The following is an 18,944-nucleotide window of genomic DNA, read 5'->3' on the forward strand; positions in this document are numbered from 1 at the left end:
GCATAACAAATGTGTGAGTAACCCGTGGGATTAAGAAACTTTGCAAGAAGTTGTGGTAGAGACTGCAAAATCATTACCTGCATAAGGGAGCAAAAGTAGGACTTAAACACACAAACCAGAAAACAAGAGAAAAACAGAACAAGAACATTTAAAATTATTCAAACTAAAGATGAAAGATAGAAAGCTTGGGTTACCTCCCAAGAAGCGCTTTAGTTACTGTCTAGAGCTAGACATTCTGTTGGCAGTTTGATTCAAATAACAGGTTCCTTCAAAGTGATGGAATCCTTAGCAAGATCATATGGAGACTCCTTGTATAACTTCAAGCGATGCCCATTAACTTTGAAGACAAAACCAGTTTGCATGTTTTGGATATCCACAGCCCCATGAAGATGGACTTGTACAACACGATATGGACCATTCCAACGTGATTTGAGCTTTCCTGGGAATAGTTTCAATCTCGAATTAAAAAGCAAAACCTTCTGACCCGGTTGAAACTCTTTACGAAGGATGTGAGCATCATGAAATTTCTTGGTCTTATCCTTGTAAATCTTTGCATTCTCATAAGCATCCTTATTTCTTCCAATTCATTCAACTGCAACTTCCGCTTCTCTCCCGCTGCTTGGTAGTCAAAATTTAGGTGCTTAATAGCCCAATATGCCTTGTGCTCAAGTTCCATAGGCAGATGGCAAGCTTTCCCATACACCAAATGAAAAGGAGACATCCCAATTTGTTGGAAATGTGCCCTAAAACCAATCATATGATGATACTTTACGGACATTTCACATGTTAAACTAATCTAGTTTAATATCAAGGGCATAGATTATTGTTTTAAGCCGTCTCATATAAATGTTATATGCTTAAACAATAAGTCCAAGGAATATGTGATTGGGAGAATACGATCTAAAGAAGTTAGATTCATGAGACAATTCTTTCGTAGACACATCCTAAATGTTCCTGATCATAGGATTGCCAATTGGGCATTGACAGTCCGTTAAGATCAGTACGTACTGTGTCTTCTCTCAGGGAGAGTGACTAGTCTCGAGTCATTGGTGTGTGTGACATCAAGACAAGTACGTAGGTGCTCAATAGAGAATGAGTTCACTGAACACGATCAACGAAGAGTTCTCATATTCATGTCACATGAGAACTCATGGTTGGGATAATGCAAAGTAGTCCTTTGACCTGAGGCATCATAAATGTCTAATGGTTAGGTCCTTGATCTTTGATCATGTCAAACGGCATTCCATTGGAGTGTCCACGACATTGTTGGGGTCAAGCTATCTAGTCATGTAGGCATATGAATGCGCAACAAGGGATCTCTAACCTTCAAACCGTTTGAGGGAGAATACTCTATGATATGATTAAGAATCTTTGGCCAAAGTATGAATGAGATTTAGGAAAGCGTTCCAAATCACATTCAAGGTAATCATATAAGCACACGAATCACATTGGATAGTAGACATGAATAAATAAACTATCAAACCAAACAATGTGGTCAAGAGTATTGTATTAGAGAAAGACCGTATTGCATTTGTAATCCTAAACTGAATAGGTTCTCCACCTCTTCTGATTAGCTTGGGTAACCATGATATGCTGCTAGGTGTCACTCATGGTTTGTGGAAGCCCTAAACGTGTGTAATCACTAAAGGGAGAATTGAAAGTAAGTTTCAATTCACAATCGATTTGAAAGAGTTTTAATCGCCCATTGCCTCGCTAAAAGGAACTTAATGGATCGTACACCGTGTAAGGTGAAGATTGAAGAAACAATGGAGATGAGTAAGAATGATTAAATGGTTTAATTATTTATTAATGGCAAGGATTAATTAATATGTTAATTAATCAAACGAATAAGTTCGTTAAAGACCTCGGGATAGTTTTTGGACCTTAAGGCCCAATGGGCTTCGAACGTCAAGCCCATTGACTTAAGTTGTATGACAACTTAATGACTAAATATTCACAAGGGCCCAAACAACCCAAATACACCCTAAGGCCGGCCATATTGTTAAGGGTAGTGAACTTGGACTTATTTACAAGTTTGCCACTCAAATGAATAAAGGTATAAATATGACTTTATAGCCAAAATTCATTTAGGGTTTGTTTTGGAGAAAATTGGAGAGAACATGTCTCTCCATTTCTCTCTAAAGAAGCCGGCCCCTTGGAGGGTGCATCTAGCAATCCCACTACTCCAAGGTCACTCATTTCTTCTCCAATCTAACCTTGGTGAAGAGACTTAGAGGTTCTCAATTTTGGGAACTTGGAGAAACCTTTTCATCCATCCAAATCCATAGATTTAAGATGCAAGGAATGAAGGCCCTCTCTTTGGGTGATTAGCCTTTGCTTATGCAAAGAGGAATCTACAAGGGTATAAATCTCAACTCACTTTGTTTTGAGTTGATTAATGGTTCACCAATCTACTAGGCTTTGAATTTCATGGGTAATGTTTTGTTTTTGAATGCATGCAAGCATGATTCCGCTTTTTAATTGTTAATTGCATGCTATAGATGTTATTCAAATGAACATGTTTTCACAAAATCATCTTTCACAATTGGTGTCTTATAAGCTGTCCTATATGCCCACAAAGCATCAGTAAGCTTTAAGCTCCAATCCTTTCGAGATGAACTGACAGTTTTCTCAAGAATCCTCTTGAGCTCACGATTAGATACTTCAACTTGTCCAGATGTCTGTGGATGGTATGGGGTGGCTATGCGATGGTGAATATGATATTTGGCACAAAGGGCAACCATGGTGCGGTTTAAGAAATGCGTACCTTCATCACTGATGATAGCACGAGGTACTCCAAATCGGGGAAAAATAGTATTCTGCAAGAAACCTAACACCACAGAACTTTTGCATGTTGGAGAAGCTATGGCCTCCACCCACTTAGAGACATAATCAACCGCCACCAAGATGTAAAGATTGCCATGTGAAGAAGGGAAAGGTCCCATGAAGTCTATACCCCAAACATCAAATAGTTCAATCACCAAAATACTTTGTTGGGGCATCTCATTTCTCTGAGAAAGATTTCCAACTCTTTGACACTTATCGCAAGCCTGGCAGCATAGGTATGCATCTTTGAATAAAGATGGCCAAAAGAAACCACTCTGTAAGATCTTGGCCGCTGTCCTTCTTGGTCCAAAATGACCACCACATGCATAGTGGTGAGCAAACTTCAAAATGCTTTCTTGTTCTTCTAAGGGGACACACCAACAAATGATTTGATCTTGGCAATGCTTGAAAAGGTATGGCTCATCCCAAAAGTAGTGTTTTACAGTGGAGAGGAACTTCTTCCTTTGTTGGTAACTGAACTCTGATGGTATTTCTCCAGATGCCAAATAATTTGCGATGTCAGCATACCATGGTACTTGATGAGTAACCGCTAGAAGTTGCTCGTCTGGAAAGCTCTCTTGCAGGGGCAATGAATCTGCCTCATCAGTGCTTGCATTTACTAATCTTGAGAGATGATCCGTCACAACATTCTCACGTCCCTTTTTATCTAGGATCTCCAAATCAAACTCTTGCAAGAGAAAGACCCATCGAATCAATCGTGGTTTGGCCTCTTTTTTAGACAATAAGTACTTGAGAGCAGAATGATCAGAATACACAATGAATTTAGCACCAATTAAGTACGATCGAAACTTTTCAAGAGCAAATACCACTGCAAGTAATTCTTTTTCCGTAGTGGCATAATTCAGCTAAGCATCATTCAAAGTGCGGCTGACATAATATATAACATGGGGGAGCTTGTCACGTCGCTGACCAAGGACAGCACCCACAGCGTAATCGGAAGCATCGCACATGAGCTCAAAAGGAAGGGTCCAATCTGGAGCTGTTATAATTGGGGCTGATGTGAGAAGATCCTTCAATTTGTTGAAAGCATCATGACAATCTGCATTAAAATCAAAACAAGCATCTTTAGCAAGTAAATTACAAAAAGGATGACTAATTTTGGAAAAATCCTTGATGAATCTTCAATAAAAACCAGCATGTCCCAAGAAAGATCTCACATTCTTCACAGAAGTTGGTGGTGGTAATTTGGCAATCACCTCAATCTTTGCCTTGTCGACCTCTATTCCTTTGCTTGAAATTATATGTCCTAGCACAATGCCATGCTTAACCATAAAATGGCATTTCTCCCAATTTAACACAAGATTAGTCTCCCTGCATCTTTCCAAAACCAAAGACAAGTTATCCAAACATATATCGAAAGAATTACCAAAAACAGAAAAGTCATCCATAAAAACCTCAACAATATTTTCAACCATTCCAGAAAAAATACTCATCATGCATCGTTGGAAAGTGGCAGAGGCATTGCACAATCCAAATGGCATTCGTCTGTATGCAAATGTACCAAAAGGGCATGTAAACGTTGTCTTCTCTTGATCCTCAGGGGCAATTGGAATTTGGTTGTACCCTGAATAACCATCTAAGAAACAATAGAAAGAATGACCAGCTAGTCTCTCGAGCATCTGATCAATGAATGGCAGCGGAAAATGATCATTTCTAGTGTTGTTATTTGGCTTTCTATAGTCAACACACATTCGCCATCCGATGGTCATCCTTGTGGGTACAAGCTCGTTGTTATCATTCTTCACCACAGTAATACCAGTTTTCTTTAGAAGCACCTGAGTCGGGCTCACCCATTTGCTATCCGAGATTTGATAAATGATACCTGCATCAAGCAACTTCATCACCTCAACTCTTACAACTTCCTTCATGATCGGATTTAGACGTCTTTGAGCTTCAACAGTTGGTTTAGTCCCAGCCTCCATAAAAATCCTATGCATGCACAAAGCTGGACTAATGCCTTTTATGTCAGCAAGTGTCCACCCCAGAGCATCTTGATACTTGCGAAGAACTCTTAGTAATTTGTCTTCCTCCGTGTCATTAAGATCAGCAGCAATAATAACAGGCAAGGTCTCATTCACCTCGAGATGAGCATACTTAAGATGGCTCGGCAGTAGCTTGAGCTCTAACTTCGGAGCTTGCTCACTTGAAGGAAGAAGGGGCTGCTTAGGCACTCCAAGGCTTTCATAAACATGTCGCCACTTTGGTTTATGAATTAGTGCACTATCCAATGCAGCAATGACGTCCACCACATTTTCTTCCATAGATAAAGTAGCATCATGGTTGGTGAGGCAAGTTAACAGCTCATCGTTAGATGATCGTGAGGCAAAGTTTGCATGCACAATCCCATCCAAAACATCAACACGAAAACACTCTTCAAGTTCAAGAGGACGCTTGATAGCTTCAAAGAGTTTGAAAAAACTCCCCTCTTTTATGTTTGTTCTTCTGTCCATTTTTGGGATTCATAAGCCATCATATCAAATAACTCAAATGCTTCCCTTGCTGATTTTGACATTAGTGACCCTCCAGCAGATGCAATCACTTGACTCTTGGTGGTGGCATTGAGACCATCATAAAATATGTTCATTTGAAGGTTAGAATCAAACCCAGCATGAGGACATTTTGTGTACATCTCATTATACTGTTCCCAAGCTTCATGGAAAGACTCGTTTGGCTTTTGAGCGAAAGCCAATACAAGGTGGTGAAAACAAAGGTCCTTGGTGTTTCAAGCTTGGAACTTTGGAGCGTTTTAGGTGTACTTCGTTCTTGCTTTCAATGTCTACTTTGTTATTTTCTAATTTTGTTGCAATTATGAGTGGCTAAACCCCTATTTAGTTAGGGGGAAGTTTGAAGCCATGAACATGCTTGAGATATGAATTGATTTCTTCCAATTGTGATTTGATAAGTTGTGATTGCAATTCAATTATCTATTTTATTCATAACTGATTCTTGTATGCTTATTAAGGATGCATACTTAGTTTTCATGCATGAATTAGATGCTAGAATATAAATGAGTTTCACCTAATCGTTACAAGTTTATATTCATGAGTAGTGAAGGTTGTTTATCACAATCGCGTTAATTGAATTCTTGGCAATTGTATCATGCATTCATAGTTATAATTGCCTCGTCAACACTTATGATTTTCATTGAACGTAATGATCTCTGATTGTATCTCTATTATCCATTCATATAGGGGACTTTTAGAGAATGATTTGGGTTGTCGCATGCATTCATCCAATTCAATGAGTAAAGGAAAATCTGAGGGTTAATTTGTGCATCACGATTAATCTGGGGTGTTGAGCATCATAGTTTATTGAAAAGCAATTGGAAATCGATTCATGTACAAGTGTGTCATGTGTGAAGAACGGACCTCTAACTAATCCATCCATCATTTTATTTCTCAAATTCATTTTATAATCTGCCTAGTTTTATAACTTGCTTGTTTATTTCAAATTCATCCAAATCAAAACCCCCATTTTACTTTCTTGTTCCAAAGTGTTTAAAATATGTTTTGTTTGTGTTTTAGAGTGTTTTGATTTAAGTCAAAACACTAAATTCGTCCAAAGTTGTGTTAGAGTCAAATCTGCCCAGTTTGTGTTTTTAGGCAGTTTTGATTGTTTTTAAGTTATTTTGAGTCTTTAAAATCTGTTTTGAGTCCCTTGAGTCTATTCAAACGTTTTTAACTTTGTTTTTATGTTTTTGAGTAAGTTTAGAGGTTTTAGCAAGCCCTCCTAATCCCCGGTTTAGAACGATCCTTACTTGCATTTATACTACAATTTGACAATAAGAGGGTTTAATTTGAGTGCTTAACTTTCATCGCATCAAATTTTTGGCGCCGTTGCCGGGGATCGAACCCGGGTCACCTGCTTGTCAGAAAGTGCAAATAAACTACCAAGGCCTTTTTCCTTGTTTACATCAAAGTTGGGTCAAGATTGCACTTTGTCACTTACACTAGGATCTGGAATACCTGCTGCAAAAATAGCCTCTAATCGAGACTTTGCAGCTAACGGTGCACTTTCAGTAAGCTTTGCTTCTTCCACTTCGGCTTCATGGTGCACCATTTCTCTGTTGTTATAGCTCTTAGCACTTCTCAATGTCCGTATTACTTTGCAATGTTCCATCCCTCTTGGATTTTGCTCAGATTGGCTTGGGAACTTTCCTTTCTCTCTTTCATTGAACATGGTAGCAAGCTGTCCAACTTGAGTCTCTAAATTCCCCACTGATGCCGTGAGATTCTGAATGCTAGTTTGTGTGGATTGGACAAAATTGTTGGTGCTATTAGAGAGAGCAGACATATGTTGAGCTAGCTGTGACATTTGATCTTCAAGAGATGGTTTCTTAGTCTCACTAATTGATTGGTAAGACTGTTGGTATTGACGTGGCTGTTGGTTGCCACCCCAACTAAGATTGGGATGGTTCTTCCACCCAGGATTATATGTATTGGAATAAGGTTCACTTCTGGGTCTAATGAAATTATTCACCATATTCACATGCTCTTGCACAAGCTCAGGGTAGCTATCCTTGTTGGGGCATTGAGTGATGTCATGTGTTGTCTCACTACAAATGATGCAAGCTTCTTGGGCATTGGGCATGGAAGAGACCTGCATTAAGGCAGCAAACTTGGCATTAAAATTCTTCTCCATTTGAGCAATTTGAGCAGAAACATTAGGAGAACTCTGAGAAATCTCAAAAACTCCCCTCTTTTGTGTTTGTTCTTCTGTCCATTGTTGGGATTCAGAAGCCATCATATCAAATAACTCAAATGCTTCCTTTGCTGATTTTGACATTAGTGACCCTCCAGCAGATGCATTCACTTGACTCTTGGTGGTGGCATTGAGACCATCATAAAATATGTTCATTTGAAGGTTAGAATCAAACCCAGCATGAGGACATTTTGTGTACATCTCATTATACCGTTCCCAAGCTTCATGGAAAGACTCGTTTGGCTTTTGAGCGAAAGCCAATATCTCTTTCTTGAGTGCAAGAGTCTTGGAAGAAGGAAAAAACTTATTGAGAATTTTTTCTTGCAATTCTGTACATGTTGTAATGCTATTAGCAGGCAGAGAATGCAGCCACGCCTTGGCTTTGTCCTTCAAAGAGAACAGGTACAAGCGTAACTTGATAGCTTCAGAAGAGAAACCTCTGATTATGGTGTTGTCACATGCCTCAATAAAATCAGCCAAATGCATGTTGGGATCACTGTTTGGCAACCCATGAAAGGATGGCAATATGTTGAGGATGTGAGGTTTGATTTCAAAGGTTGTCCCATCTTCCACATCTGGATATATAATGCACCTTGGCAGGCACTGCATTGATTCTCGCCGCCACTGAATTCCTTAAAGGTTGACCTGCTGCAGGTAAGGCTAGGGCCATGTGTGCAACTGGTGCCAAAGGTTGGAAAATAGATGTGCTGCTCTCAGGATCACGGAACAAATCCTTAAGAAAAGTATCACCAAGGTTGGAATCTTGTGCTAAATATTTTTCTCTAGCTAACTTCCTTGCACTTCTCTCTGGTTCAGGGTCGTAAGGAATAAGCACTTGATTTTTGGACCTTGTTCCAATCACCATATACTACACCTGAACAAACAACAGAAATATTAAGCCACAATAAAAATAAAAGTAAAATAAAATAAAACTTAACAGAAACTAACTAAACAACAAAAAGGAAAAGAAAGTAAGTAAACCTAGATGAATCAAAAACACAGTTTATGCAAATTGGCAACCACTAGTTAGTTAAGCAAAGACAAAAATCTCACACCACACATCCACTGCACTTAATCAAAGATTGAAACTCAACTAAATTAATTGCTGTTTTTTTTATTTTAAAGATTAATAAAAATAAGACATAAACATAGGCATAAGAAAAATAAACACAAAAGCTCGGGAACTGTTGGCACAGTCCCCGGCAACGGCGCCAATTTCTTGATGGTGATTTTTACCACTTGTAAAACAAAGGTTAAACCATAGAAAATTCTTGCAAGAGAACAAGTGTTTGTAGTATAGAATGACTCAAGCAAGGTCGATCTCCTCAAGGACTGATATAAACAATTTACGAGTTTTTGTGTATTTAACTTATTTTTCTCTAAGAACTACACTAATTCAACAAAACTAAATACTATTGTATGTGACGTAAACAAACATTTAAAAAGGGAAATGGCTTATAGAAATAATGATTCAACTAAACAAAACAAGTAAATGAGAAAATTCAAGATAAAATAAATGATTGAAGAAAAATAGATTGACAATATGCTAGAGTTCAACCTTTACCAACAACACTCCTACGTAGCTCTTCCAATTGCTTAAGTAATCGAAAACACATATGCTTTGAAGGTTGGGTTTTCCTTGTGTATGTTTTACTTGTGACATTCAAGTTAAAACGCATACCACTACATGCAATTTATCCATGACATTTGGATTAAATATAAACATAATGATTCATTAATCTTGATGAAAATCCCTTTGTTAAACCATGTAATCCCTAAGAGTATGATATTTACTTTAGGAGAAATTACAATCCTCAATCACAAGAAGCATAACCAATTTTAACGTGACATTCGTTCAAAATTGCATCCAATGACTTTTCTAAGCATCCTAATGGTGATCAATCATCAAGACACTTAGATAGTTTAATTTAGAGATTGAAAATATCAAAGCAAGCATGTAACAACACTTAAGCAATTGAAAGAGAAATCTACGTAATCATGTTGCGGCTCATGGCCTCACTCTAGCAAAAGGAAATTAGTTACACATAATTATTTGAATACATAAGAAATTATCCATGAAGAATCAAAGAAAGAGACAACCTTTTTTTTACAGAGAAGCTATTTGCCCTTCTTCCATGTGGAGTTGCGGCTCCCTTATTTTTCTGCTATGTTGCTCCCTGCTTCTTTTGCTCCCTGCCCTCTCTATTTCTTTTTCTCCGTGTCTTTCTCCCTCTGCCTTTGTTTTTGTCTTTCACCTCTGCCTTTGTTTTCTTAAACAATCGGGCCATGATATGATCAAGCACCAAGGCTATAAGTGGAAGGCCAACTCATCCCACTTCCTAGTGCTCCACTTAATCCTCACTCTGCCGTGCTCCCTTCCTTCTTTTCCACATCTCTCTTCTTTCCCACTTCTCCTCCATGTGTTTTATTTCCTTGCCTTTAACAAAAGGCAACTCTTTTCCAAGTCATTAAGGCCACAAGTGGAAGACAAGCCTCATCCCACTTCCTATTCTTTTGTTTGTTTTTATTGTTTCCTTTTCTCCTTTTGTGCTTGAAATTGATCTTAAAGCAAATTTAACTGCACACTAACACAAGGTAAGGTAAAATGCAACCATTTTAACACAAAAACATCACAAAGACTTTAGAAATGGATGGTATAAATGCATGAAATATATGAGTGATAACTGGGTATGACCCAATGGCAGGATGTATTGTGGGCGGCCCAGGTAGCACATAATATGAGCCATTGACTGCCCAAAGAGCCCTTGGTCCGTTAGTTCCATAAAGGCCTAATTACCTTAGGGCAAATCCCTTAGGGTAATTTTGTGGTTGGTTTTTTTTTTTTAGCCAAAATGGTCATTGAGATGGGCATAACTTCTTACTTTGATCCTTAACAATGAAAATCAATAAAAGTGGTCCCTAAGTTTGTCCACCGTACATCATTTTGTTCTTTCCGTGAAAAATCTGTTAAGTTCCTCGTTAAATTGTAATGTGAATGATCACGTGACCACCTTTTTAAAGGTATTTTTTGTCAAACCAATCCTTCCACCTAGTGATGATATTGAAAGATTTTTCACAAAAGTACCAACATGATTTACGGTGGACAAACTCAAGGACCATTTCTATCAATTTTCATTGTCAAAGACCAAAGTGAGGAGTTATGCCAATTTTAGGGACCATTTAGGCTAAAAAGTCTTTTGTGGTCTACTCATTACGTCAAAGGTAAAACCGTCATCTTGAGCATATAGTCCATGTGTCCTTCTCTTATTAAATGTGGTTAATTTATGTCTCCACAGTTGTGATACAACCAAGCTGGAAAAGAGAACCTCTAATTATGAACACATGTCTTTATGTATCCCAGGTTTATCGTTGAAGTGTTATATTGTATAGGGGTGGCTCTAAACAACATAGTTCCTATAAGTGACAGAGCCAAAATTTTATGTGAGGCCTCTTTTAAAAGGCTTATTGAATTCAATATAGAGAACCAATACAAAATATACAAACCCTAACACTTAAGTAAGATGTAGAATAGAGGAGAAGAGTATAAAAAAACAGTTATACAGAATAAAAGAAATTTACAGACCTTATGTTATTTGTTGGAAAGATTAATTAGGAATTAGGGATGATAAATGTATGAAGTTTTAAGAAGGGGATAGCTCTAAAATTTTAGGTTTGATTTTGGTTATTCCTTCATAACTTACAGGGGTGAGATTTTGATATTTATGAGCTTGGAGAACTATTCATAGCTTCACTTGTAAATGAGGAGAATTGATCATGTTGTTTTTTTCCTAAGAGCACCGGTTGTAGAAATTATGTCATTCTCTCCTTCCGTGAGAGAGCTTTCCTTTGCTTGAGAGTTCTTCCCCATTTTTTTTTGTGAGGGTTTCAATTTTGCTCAAAATCGATGGCACCAACTCTAACTTTGGCTGGGGTCAGTCGCCAATTTCCCTTTCTTTTCTTGTCTCCTCTTGTCTCCTCTATTCCCTTTTTCTACAGATTTTCCTCCTCCTCCTCATCTTGATTTCCCCTTCTATTCTGATCTTACTGACATCCCTTTTCCCCCTTCATCTAAGTTTCGATCTTCAGCCATACTTGCCTTAGAGATGGTGCATAGAATTTTGGTGTTTCAACCAACTCGGGTGTTCCCAACACCACCACCTTCTCTCTGTCATCTGCCGTGTCTGGCAGGTGTTCCATGGGCTTCTGTTTTCTTGATAGCCGACTAATTTTCTTTAGTTGGTTATCTTTACTTTGTGGCTGTCCTCAAAGAGCAGATCGGGTATGATGCGATTGGTGAGGCAATGTTCGATGGTGAGCATGGATTTGTTCAGGTCGAGATGCACTGTTTCGGCGGAGGCGGTAGTAGCGAACTTCTTGATTTTTTTTGTTTTTCGGCCTCAGCTGTTTAGTTGGGCTCTTATTAGTTTGTTGTTTGGCCGGTCTTTTTGCTTGTTTATGTTTTTTTGTAGTTGGACATTTCGTTTGTAAATATGTTTCTTTGTAGTTAATAATAATTTCTTTGGAAAAAAAAATCAATGATTTCACTCATACGTGGAAAACAATTATGGTGGTGAATAAAGATCGTTCTTTGTAAACCATCATATTAGTACACATCTCTTCCTGCATCATCTTCCGTGACTGTCGTTATTGCAGTTGAAAGAAACACTTTTCACTCACTTTCAGCCTTATGTCATGGTTCTATATAACTATGATATTACTTGATATATTTTATTTATTTTTATAAAGAAATAGTCAGGAAGCCCATGTCAATCCTTTTTGCCTTGTATTTGGAATTTGAATCCCATTTTCTTAATTCATTGTTTAAAGGATTTTTTTTTTTTTATGGGTTGGATACATCCCTTTGATTGATTGCATTTAGTTTCTTAAAACACACCATATCTAGCCACTTAGTACTACGGTCTAATGGTATTCATCTTCACTTGTAAATGAGAGGTCTTACGTTCGATTTTCAGCAAAGGCGAATTTAAACTACATTATTGCTAGTCTATTGTCAGGCTTAGCCCACTTCCTCATCCCTTAGTATAGATAACATCGTTTATCTAAAAAAAATACAAAATACAAAATAATTTTATTTGTAATTTCGAATAAGATTTTTAATCGTTCTCGTTACACCACGTATCATTATCTTAAAATACAATTTTTGGTGATAGATTTCGATAAGATTTTTAACCAATGTCATCGTGCCACGTGTCATTACATTTTCAGAATCGTTGAGGATAGATTTTCGACAAGATTTTTAACCAAACACATCGCGCCACATGTCACAATCTGTTTACAATATTTGAGGATAAATTTCGATCAGATTTTTAATGAATGACGGCAAGCCACGTGGCATTATCTACAACCTAATCCTTTCTTTTTCCTCCATATAACCCACCATCCAACCTAAGAAATCACACACCAAAATCAAAATCTCTATCATTATTCATAGTTTCTGCTTCCTTCTTACAATGTCTTCTTCAAGGATGTTGTGGGAAATCGATGAGCAAGAGAAATAATTGTTTAAGCAAGCGGAAGAAATGTTCAATCTCCAGGTGGGTGAAAATGAGATGGAAGAGGATGAGGATGAAGAGTGTAGAAGGAGAGATGACGAAGCAAGAAGCTAAAGAGCCTTACATTCCCGTCGAGTCATCCAAGATATGGCTCAGATTTCCAGGCCTAGCCGGTCCGCAAACATTGATAGAAGCAGGCAACGATGAGGTACAGATCTCTTGGACGATTATTTTGTCCGTAACAGTGCATTCCCTAATACGTACTTTAGACGTCGTTTTAGAATGGAACGACATTTTTTAAACAAAATCATGATTGTTGTTTGCAACCATGATTCTTAATTTGTGCAAAAGAAGGATGTTTTTTGTGTTATGGGTCTCCTTCCTTAGCAAAATATTATTGCTACCTTGCGGATGCTTGCATATAAAGCATCTACAGACCAAGTGGATGAGATAGCGAGGATGGGGAAATCAACCATTCTTGAGTCCCTGATGAGGTTTTGATCCGCAATTGGATCTATCTACACCACAGAGTACCTCCGGATACCAACTGAGATGGACTTGCAAAAGCTTCTGAAGACGAGCGAGATGCACGGTTTTCCTGGGATGATTGGAAGCATCGACTGTATGCACTGGACTTGGATAAGTTATCCAAGGGCATGGCAAGGAGCTTATGGGGACATAAAATGAGCAAAAAGTATCATTTTAGAGGCGGTGGCATCATTTGATACATGGATTTAGCACACTTTTTTCGGTGTTTCGGAGGCTTAAAATGACCTCAATGTCCTTACCCAATCCCAGTGTTCAACGATGTCCTACAAGGAAAAGCACCAAGAGTCACGTATTGGGTCAACAGACATAAGTACCATGGGCCATTCTACCTAGCAGACGACATTTACCCAAGGTGGTCATCGTTTGTCAAAACAGTGCCATGTCCGTAAAGCGCAAAGGAAAAACACTTTGCAAGCTGTCAAGAGGGGTGTAAGAAGGATGTGGAGTGTTGTTTTGGTACCCTCCAAGCTCATTAGGCGATTATCAAGGGTGCTGCCATAATGTTTGATTTAGAGTCGCTTCGATCCATCATGATGACGTGCATCATTCTTCACAACATGATTGTGGAAGATGAGTACGATTATGATGTCGTTAATGAATATGAGCCAAACACGATGAACTATTCCAGAACACAAATATGTTGTGCTCATGACGCTACCGAAGAACCCGTGCAACACGAGCCATTAAAAAGGGATGAACATTACAATGAAAGGCTCATTCAATGATATATTGCACTTCAGGAACCATATATGCACAATGCCCAGCAAATTGACTTGATAGAGCACCAGTGGGAATTGAAACAAGCTCAAGAAACTTAAGTTCATTTAGTGTGTTTGTTTTTGTTTGGTGTGTTTATTAAATTTTATTTGGTGTGTTTTTTAAGTTCATTTAGTGAGTGTTTTTTTTTTATTTGGTGTGTTTGTAATTTTATTTGTTATGTTTATGTAATTTTATTTGGTGTGTTTATGTCCTTTGAATAAAGATTCTCTTAGTTTAAATAAATTACCAAATTAAATAAATATACTCTTAGTTTAAATAAAGTACTAAATTCAATAAATTGGAAACAACATAAAGTACTCTATTCAATAAATAAGAAATTACAACTGACACACACCGATCCTAAAACCAGGGCATGCTGGCCGTCACGTGGGTGTGACGTAACCAAAAGTGCAACACTGAAACAAAAAGGTAAAAGAAATACAAAAGAATAAAAACCATCTACTAGCAATAATATCTGAATAACATGCTAGAGTGAGTTTAAGTGTGAAACACACATAATCAGAGCATAAGTACTAGGTGCAGTCAAGTATGACCATTCCTAAATTACAACACCCAAAGGTGAGTCCTACATTTAAGTAGTCTGTCAGAACGCCGTGGGAATCCTCGTGAACCACCAAAACTGCTAACTAGAACCTGGAGGGACGCAAAACAAGATTGAGTGGGTCAGTAAAACAAAGCTTTTCAGAAATATTTTAGTTAATAACACTTCTAACCCCTCACTGTAAAACCTGTATACTTTCCCAGAAAAATAGTATATATAACCATATATAACAGCAAATAATTCGAATCACAAGTCTTTAACACTTTTCAGGAAATATGCCATGCTATGCTTCAAAACATAATAAGGATGCATCAATATAACAGGTGAAATATGGAATCAACCAGAGACCATGCAGCTATCCTGTACGGCTAATTCTATAGCTCAATATCCAATCCAGCCGGAGTCACCAACATTAACCTGTACGGCACTACTCTGCACACAAATCGGAACTACCTAAACTAGTATGTACGAAAAGAATGGTGTAAGAATACGCTCTAGTGCTTCTCTCATCAACAGTTGTATAACAATCTAAAGTCACCTACAAGTCGGAACCACCTCTAATGGTCTGTACGACACGCCGAAACCACCTCTAGTGGTCTATACGACATGCACTTACTTGGATCCAAGGTGAGCGTGTGGTGCGGGGTGAATAATACAAGCACTAACACCGGGGGTGCAGGTTATAAGCTCTCAACATAAATCACATCAAACAATAAACAATAACTAACTCACCTGATACTCACATGTGCGTCCACAACACCATTTCACATATATGCATCAAATACTAGTTCATATATTTCATATAATATGTATGCATGGCATTTTAAAACATACTTTCATTTAAATTCAATTTCTGGGAAAAGTCAGTAGTATATAGGTATATACAGAAAATAACTGCCCACTCACTGATATGTCGAAAGGTCGTAACCCCCGTGACGCCCTTGAATGCGCTCGTCCTCGGGATAGGTCTCACCTATATGCGAAACAACTATAAAAACGTTATTTTAAAACATATAGGCAAAACTAGCTAATAACTTCTCATACATTGCTCAATTTGGGTATATGAATATACCACAGTGACCTACTCGACGTCACGGACGTCAAGATATTTTTAAAATAATTTTTCATGGCCGCACGCGCGTCATCCCCTACCTCCAGACGCCGGAAACTAGGCAAACCTGTAAATGCCCTTTTCTCGCTCGATTTTGCACCATTTTCCACGAAATTTTCACCAAAATGTCACAAATCACAAGAGGAATAAGGTTATACCTCTTTGGAGCCTCAAAACCTTTGAAATCATGTCGGGAAATTTCTACCAAAACCGGCCACCTTCGAACCTCGTGATCCCGATGTCCAAAACCTTCAAACGAAGCACTCCGAGCTTCATGAGAACGTCCTAGAGCTCACTGTGAACTTGGATTGTCCTAAAACGTAACCATTCAAATGTTCATGAATAGTGCTCAACTCGGAGTTTGAGTTTTCAACGTGATATTGAACAATTCCTTACCTGAAATAGGTACCAGAGAGTTCGTGTGGTCTTCAGGAGCATGATGATGGTCTCAAACACGACGATCTGTGATGTTTTGATGGTCTTTGGGTGTGGTCCGTACGAGTTCGAAGGGAGAGAGAGATTGAACTGAGAGAAAAGAGAGAGAGAACGTGCAGGAGAGAGAGAGAGAAATATGATTGTGTATGTGTGGTCCTCCTAAGTCCCTAACCACACAAAATGCACACAATTTTTAATCCAACTTAACTTTTTCCAAGAATTTAGGAAGGTATGCTTTATTCAAATAAACATGTCACACATACCTTAGCAACCTTTAAGGGCAATTCTGTCAATTCAAATCAACGATAAATGTAAATTTCGGGATGGGCTGTGACAATCTACCCTCCTTATAAAATTTCATCCTCGAAATTCATACAACCAATCAATCAACTAATACTCATAAAACAACCTCGGATACATCTCTCTCATTCGATCTTCTGTCTCCCAAGTAGCTTCTTCTACTGAGTGGTTCCTCCACAATACCTTTACCAAGCTCACTGTCTTATTCCCTAAAACCTTGTCTTTCCAATCTAAGATAGTCACTCGTTCCTCATCATACGTCAAATCCGGATTAATCTCCAAAGGTTGAGGAGGAATCACATGTGAAGGATCTGAAACATAATGCCGAAGCATCAAGACATGAAACACATTATGTACCTTAGATAACTTCGGAGGCAACTCCAATCTGCAAGCAACTTCACCAATCCTTTCAGTGATCTCATAAGGTCCTATGTACCTAGGACTTAACTTGCCCTTCTTTCCAAACCGCACTACACCTCTCTAAGGTGACAATTTTAAGAATACCAAATTACCCACATCATATACCCGATCAGTGGCATGTCTATTGATGCGAAAATTAACTTAACACACAAATTTAACCCTCTTTTGACAATTGTAGTATAAGTATAAGTAGGGATCGTTCTGGACCGGGGATTAGGATGGCTTGCTAATAACCTCTAAACTGACTCAAAAACATAAAACTAAACTTAAAAACACTTAACAAGACTCACAAGACTCAAAGCAAACTTAAAATACTCAAAACAGCTTAAAACAACCAAATAAACTTAAACTAGACACTAGGAATGACTTTGGACGAAAATTGACTTTTACTTGAATCAAAACATTTAAAAACAAAAATTAAAACAGATTCTAACTAATTAGACACACTAAAGTAAAGGGGGAGTGAGTTTTGGACGAAGTTGAAACAAACAAACAAGTATGAAAAACTAGATAGATTGTAAAACAAATTTGAGAAATAAGATGATGGATAGGATAGCTAGAGGCTTTTTCTCCACACATGATATGTATGCAAACAACTCGATTTCCAGTTACTACTTCATTGAACTATGAACGACAATGCTCCAAATTAACCGTGACATCACTAGTTAACTCTCAGATTTTCCTTGTTTTATTGGATTAAATGACATCATTCTACAACCCAAAACATTCTTCAAAAGTTCCCTACATGACATCATAATGGAGATACAATCAAAGATCATTACGTTTAATGAAAATCATAAGCATTGACAAAGCACTTGCAACTATGACATCATGTCGCTTATGCTAGGAATTGAACTTAACGCGATCGTTTATAAGCGACCTTCACTACATGTGAATATAAGTTTGTAACAATTATGTAAACTTCCTTATATTCTAGCAACGGATTTATACATGCCAATTAAGTGTCGACCCTTAATTAACAAATACAAATAAGCTATCAATCAAATAGTTAAGCTAATTGCATTCACGATTCAAGAGTTCATAACTGGAATTTATCAAATCATATTACGCACATAATCATGGCTTTGAAATCACCCCTAGCTAAAAGGGGTTTAGCCACTCATATTCACAACAAAACAAAAGGAAATGAATTTAAACATTAGAAACAAAAGAAAGAAAACACCTAAACGCTCCAACGATCCAAGTTGGACAGCAAGCACGTCCAAGCACTTTCCTTCCCTTCCTTTGCTACGGCACAAGGTGTTCGTGAGTGTTTGAAGGTTTGTTTGTATGGAGGAATGGATGTGAAGATGAATGGATATGTTTGGGTGAAGGTTGTATTGAAATGGGGATGAATGATCTAACCAAGTATGAACTCCATTTATGTTACACGCACTTCCTTTTATAGAAGAAGTGCATGGCAATGGAGGGGAACATGGAGTGGTGTAGCAATTGAGTGCAATGATGCATGAAATCTGAAATGATGGATGGAACAAGGAATGGTGTAGCAATTGAGTGCAATGATTCAATGTAATGATGCATGAATCTAAAATGATGGAGGGAACAAGGAATCGTGTAGCAGTTGAGTGCAATGATTCAATGTAATGATGCATGAAATCTGAAATAATGAAGGGGACAAGGAATGGTGTAGCAATTGAGTGCAATGATTCAATGTAATGATGCATGAAATCTGAAATGATGGAGGTAGCAATTGAGTGCAATGATTCAATGTAATGATGCATGAAAT

General features: G+C 37.9%; 1 protein-coding gene and 1 non-coding gene across 2 annotated transcripts; one reads left to right on the forward strand and one right to left on the reverse strand.

Annotated features, from left to right (window-relative positions):
• Positions 1–6,771: 6,771 nt before the first annotated feature.
• LOC139196782 (uncharacterized) lies at positions 6,772–8,034 on the reverse strand. Its single transcript, XM_070823124.1, has one exon. It carries the CDS (start codon positions 8,032–8,034, stop codon positions 6,772–6,774), a length of 1,263 nt encoding a protein of 420 aa, XP_070679225.1.
• LOC114824275 (small nucleolar RNA R71) lies at positions 7,721–7,827 on the forward strand. Its single transcript, XR_003772415.2, has one exon. It is a non-coding gene; the product is annotated as a small nucleolar RNA R71 (small nucleolar RNA).
• Positions 8,035–18,944: the final 10,910 nt, after the last annotated feature.

Source organism: Malus domestica, chromosome 06, assembly GCF_042453785.1.
Source record: "Malus domestica chromosome 06, GDT2T_hap1".
Classification (NCBI taxonomy): domain Eukaryota; kingdom Viridiplantae; phylum Streptophyta; class Magnoliopsida; order Rosales; family Rosaceae; genus Malus; species Malus domestica.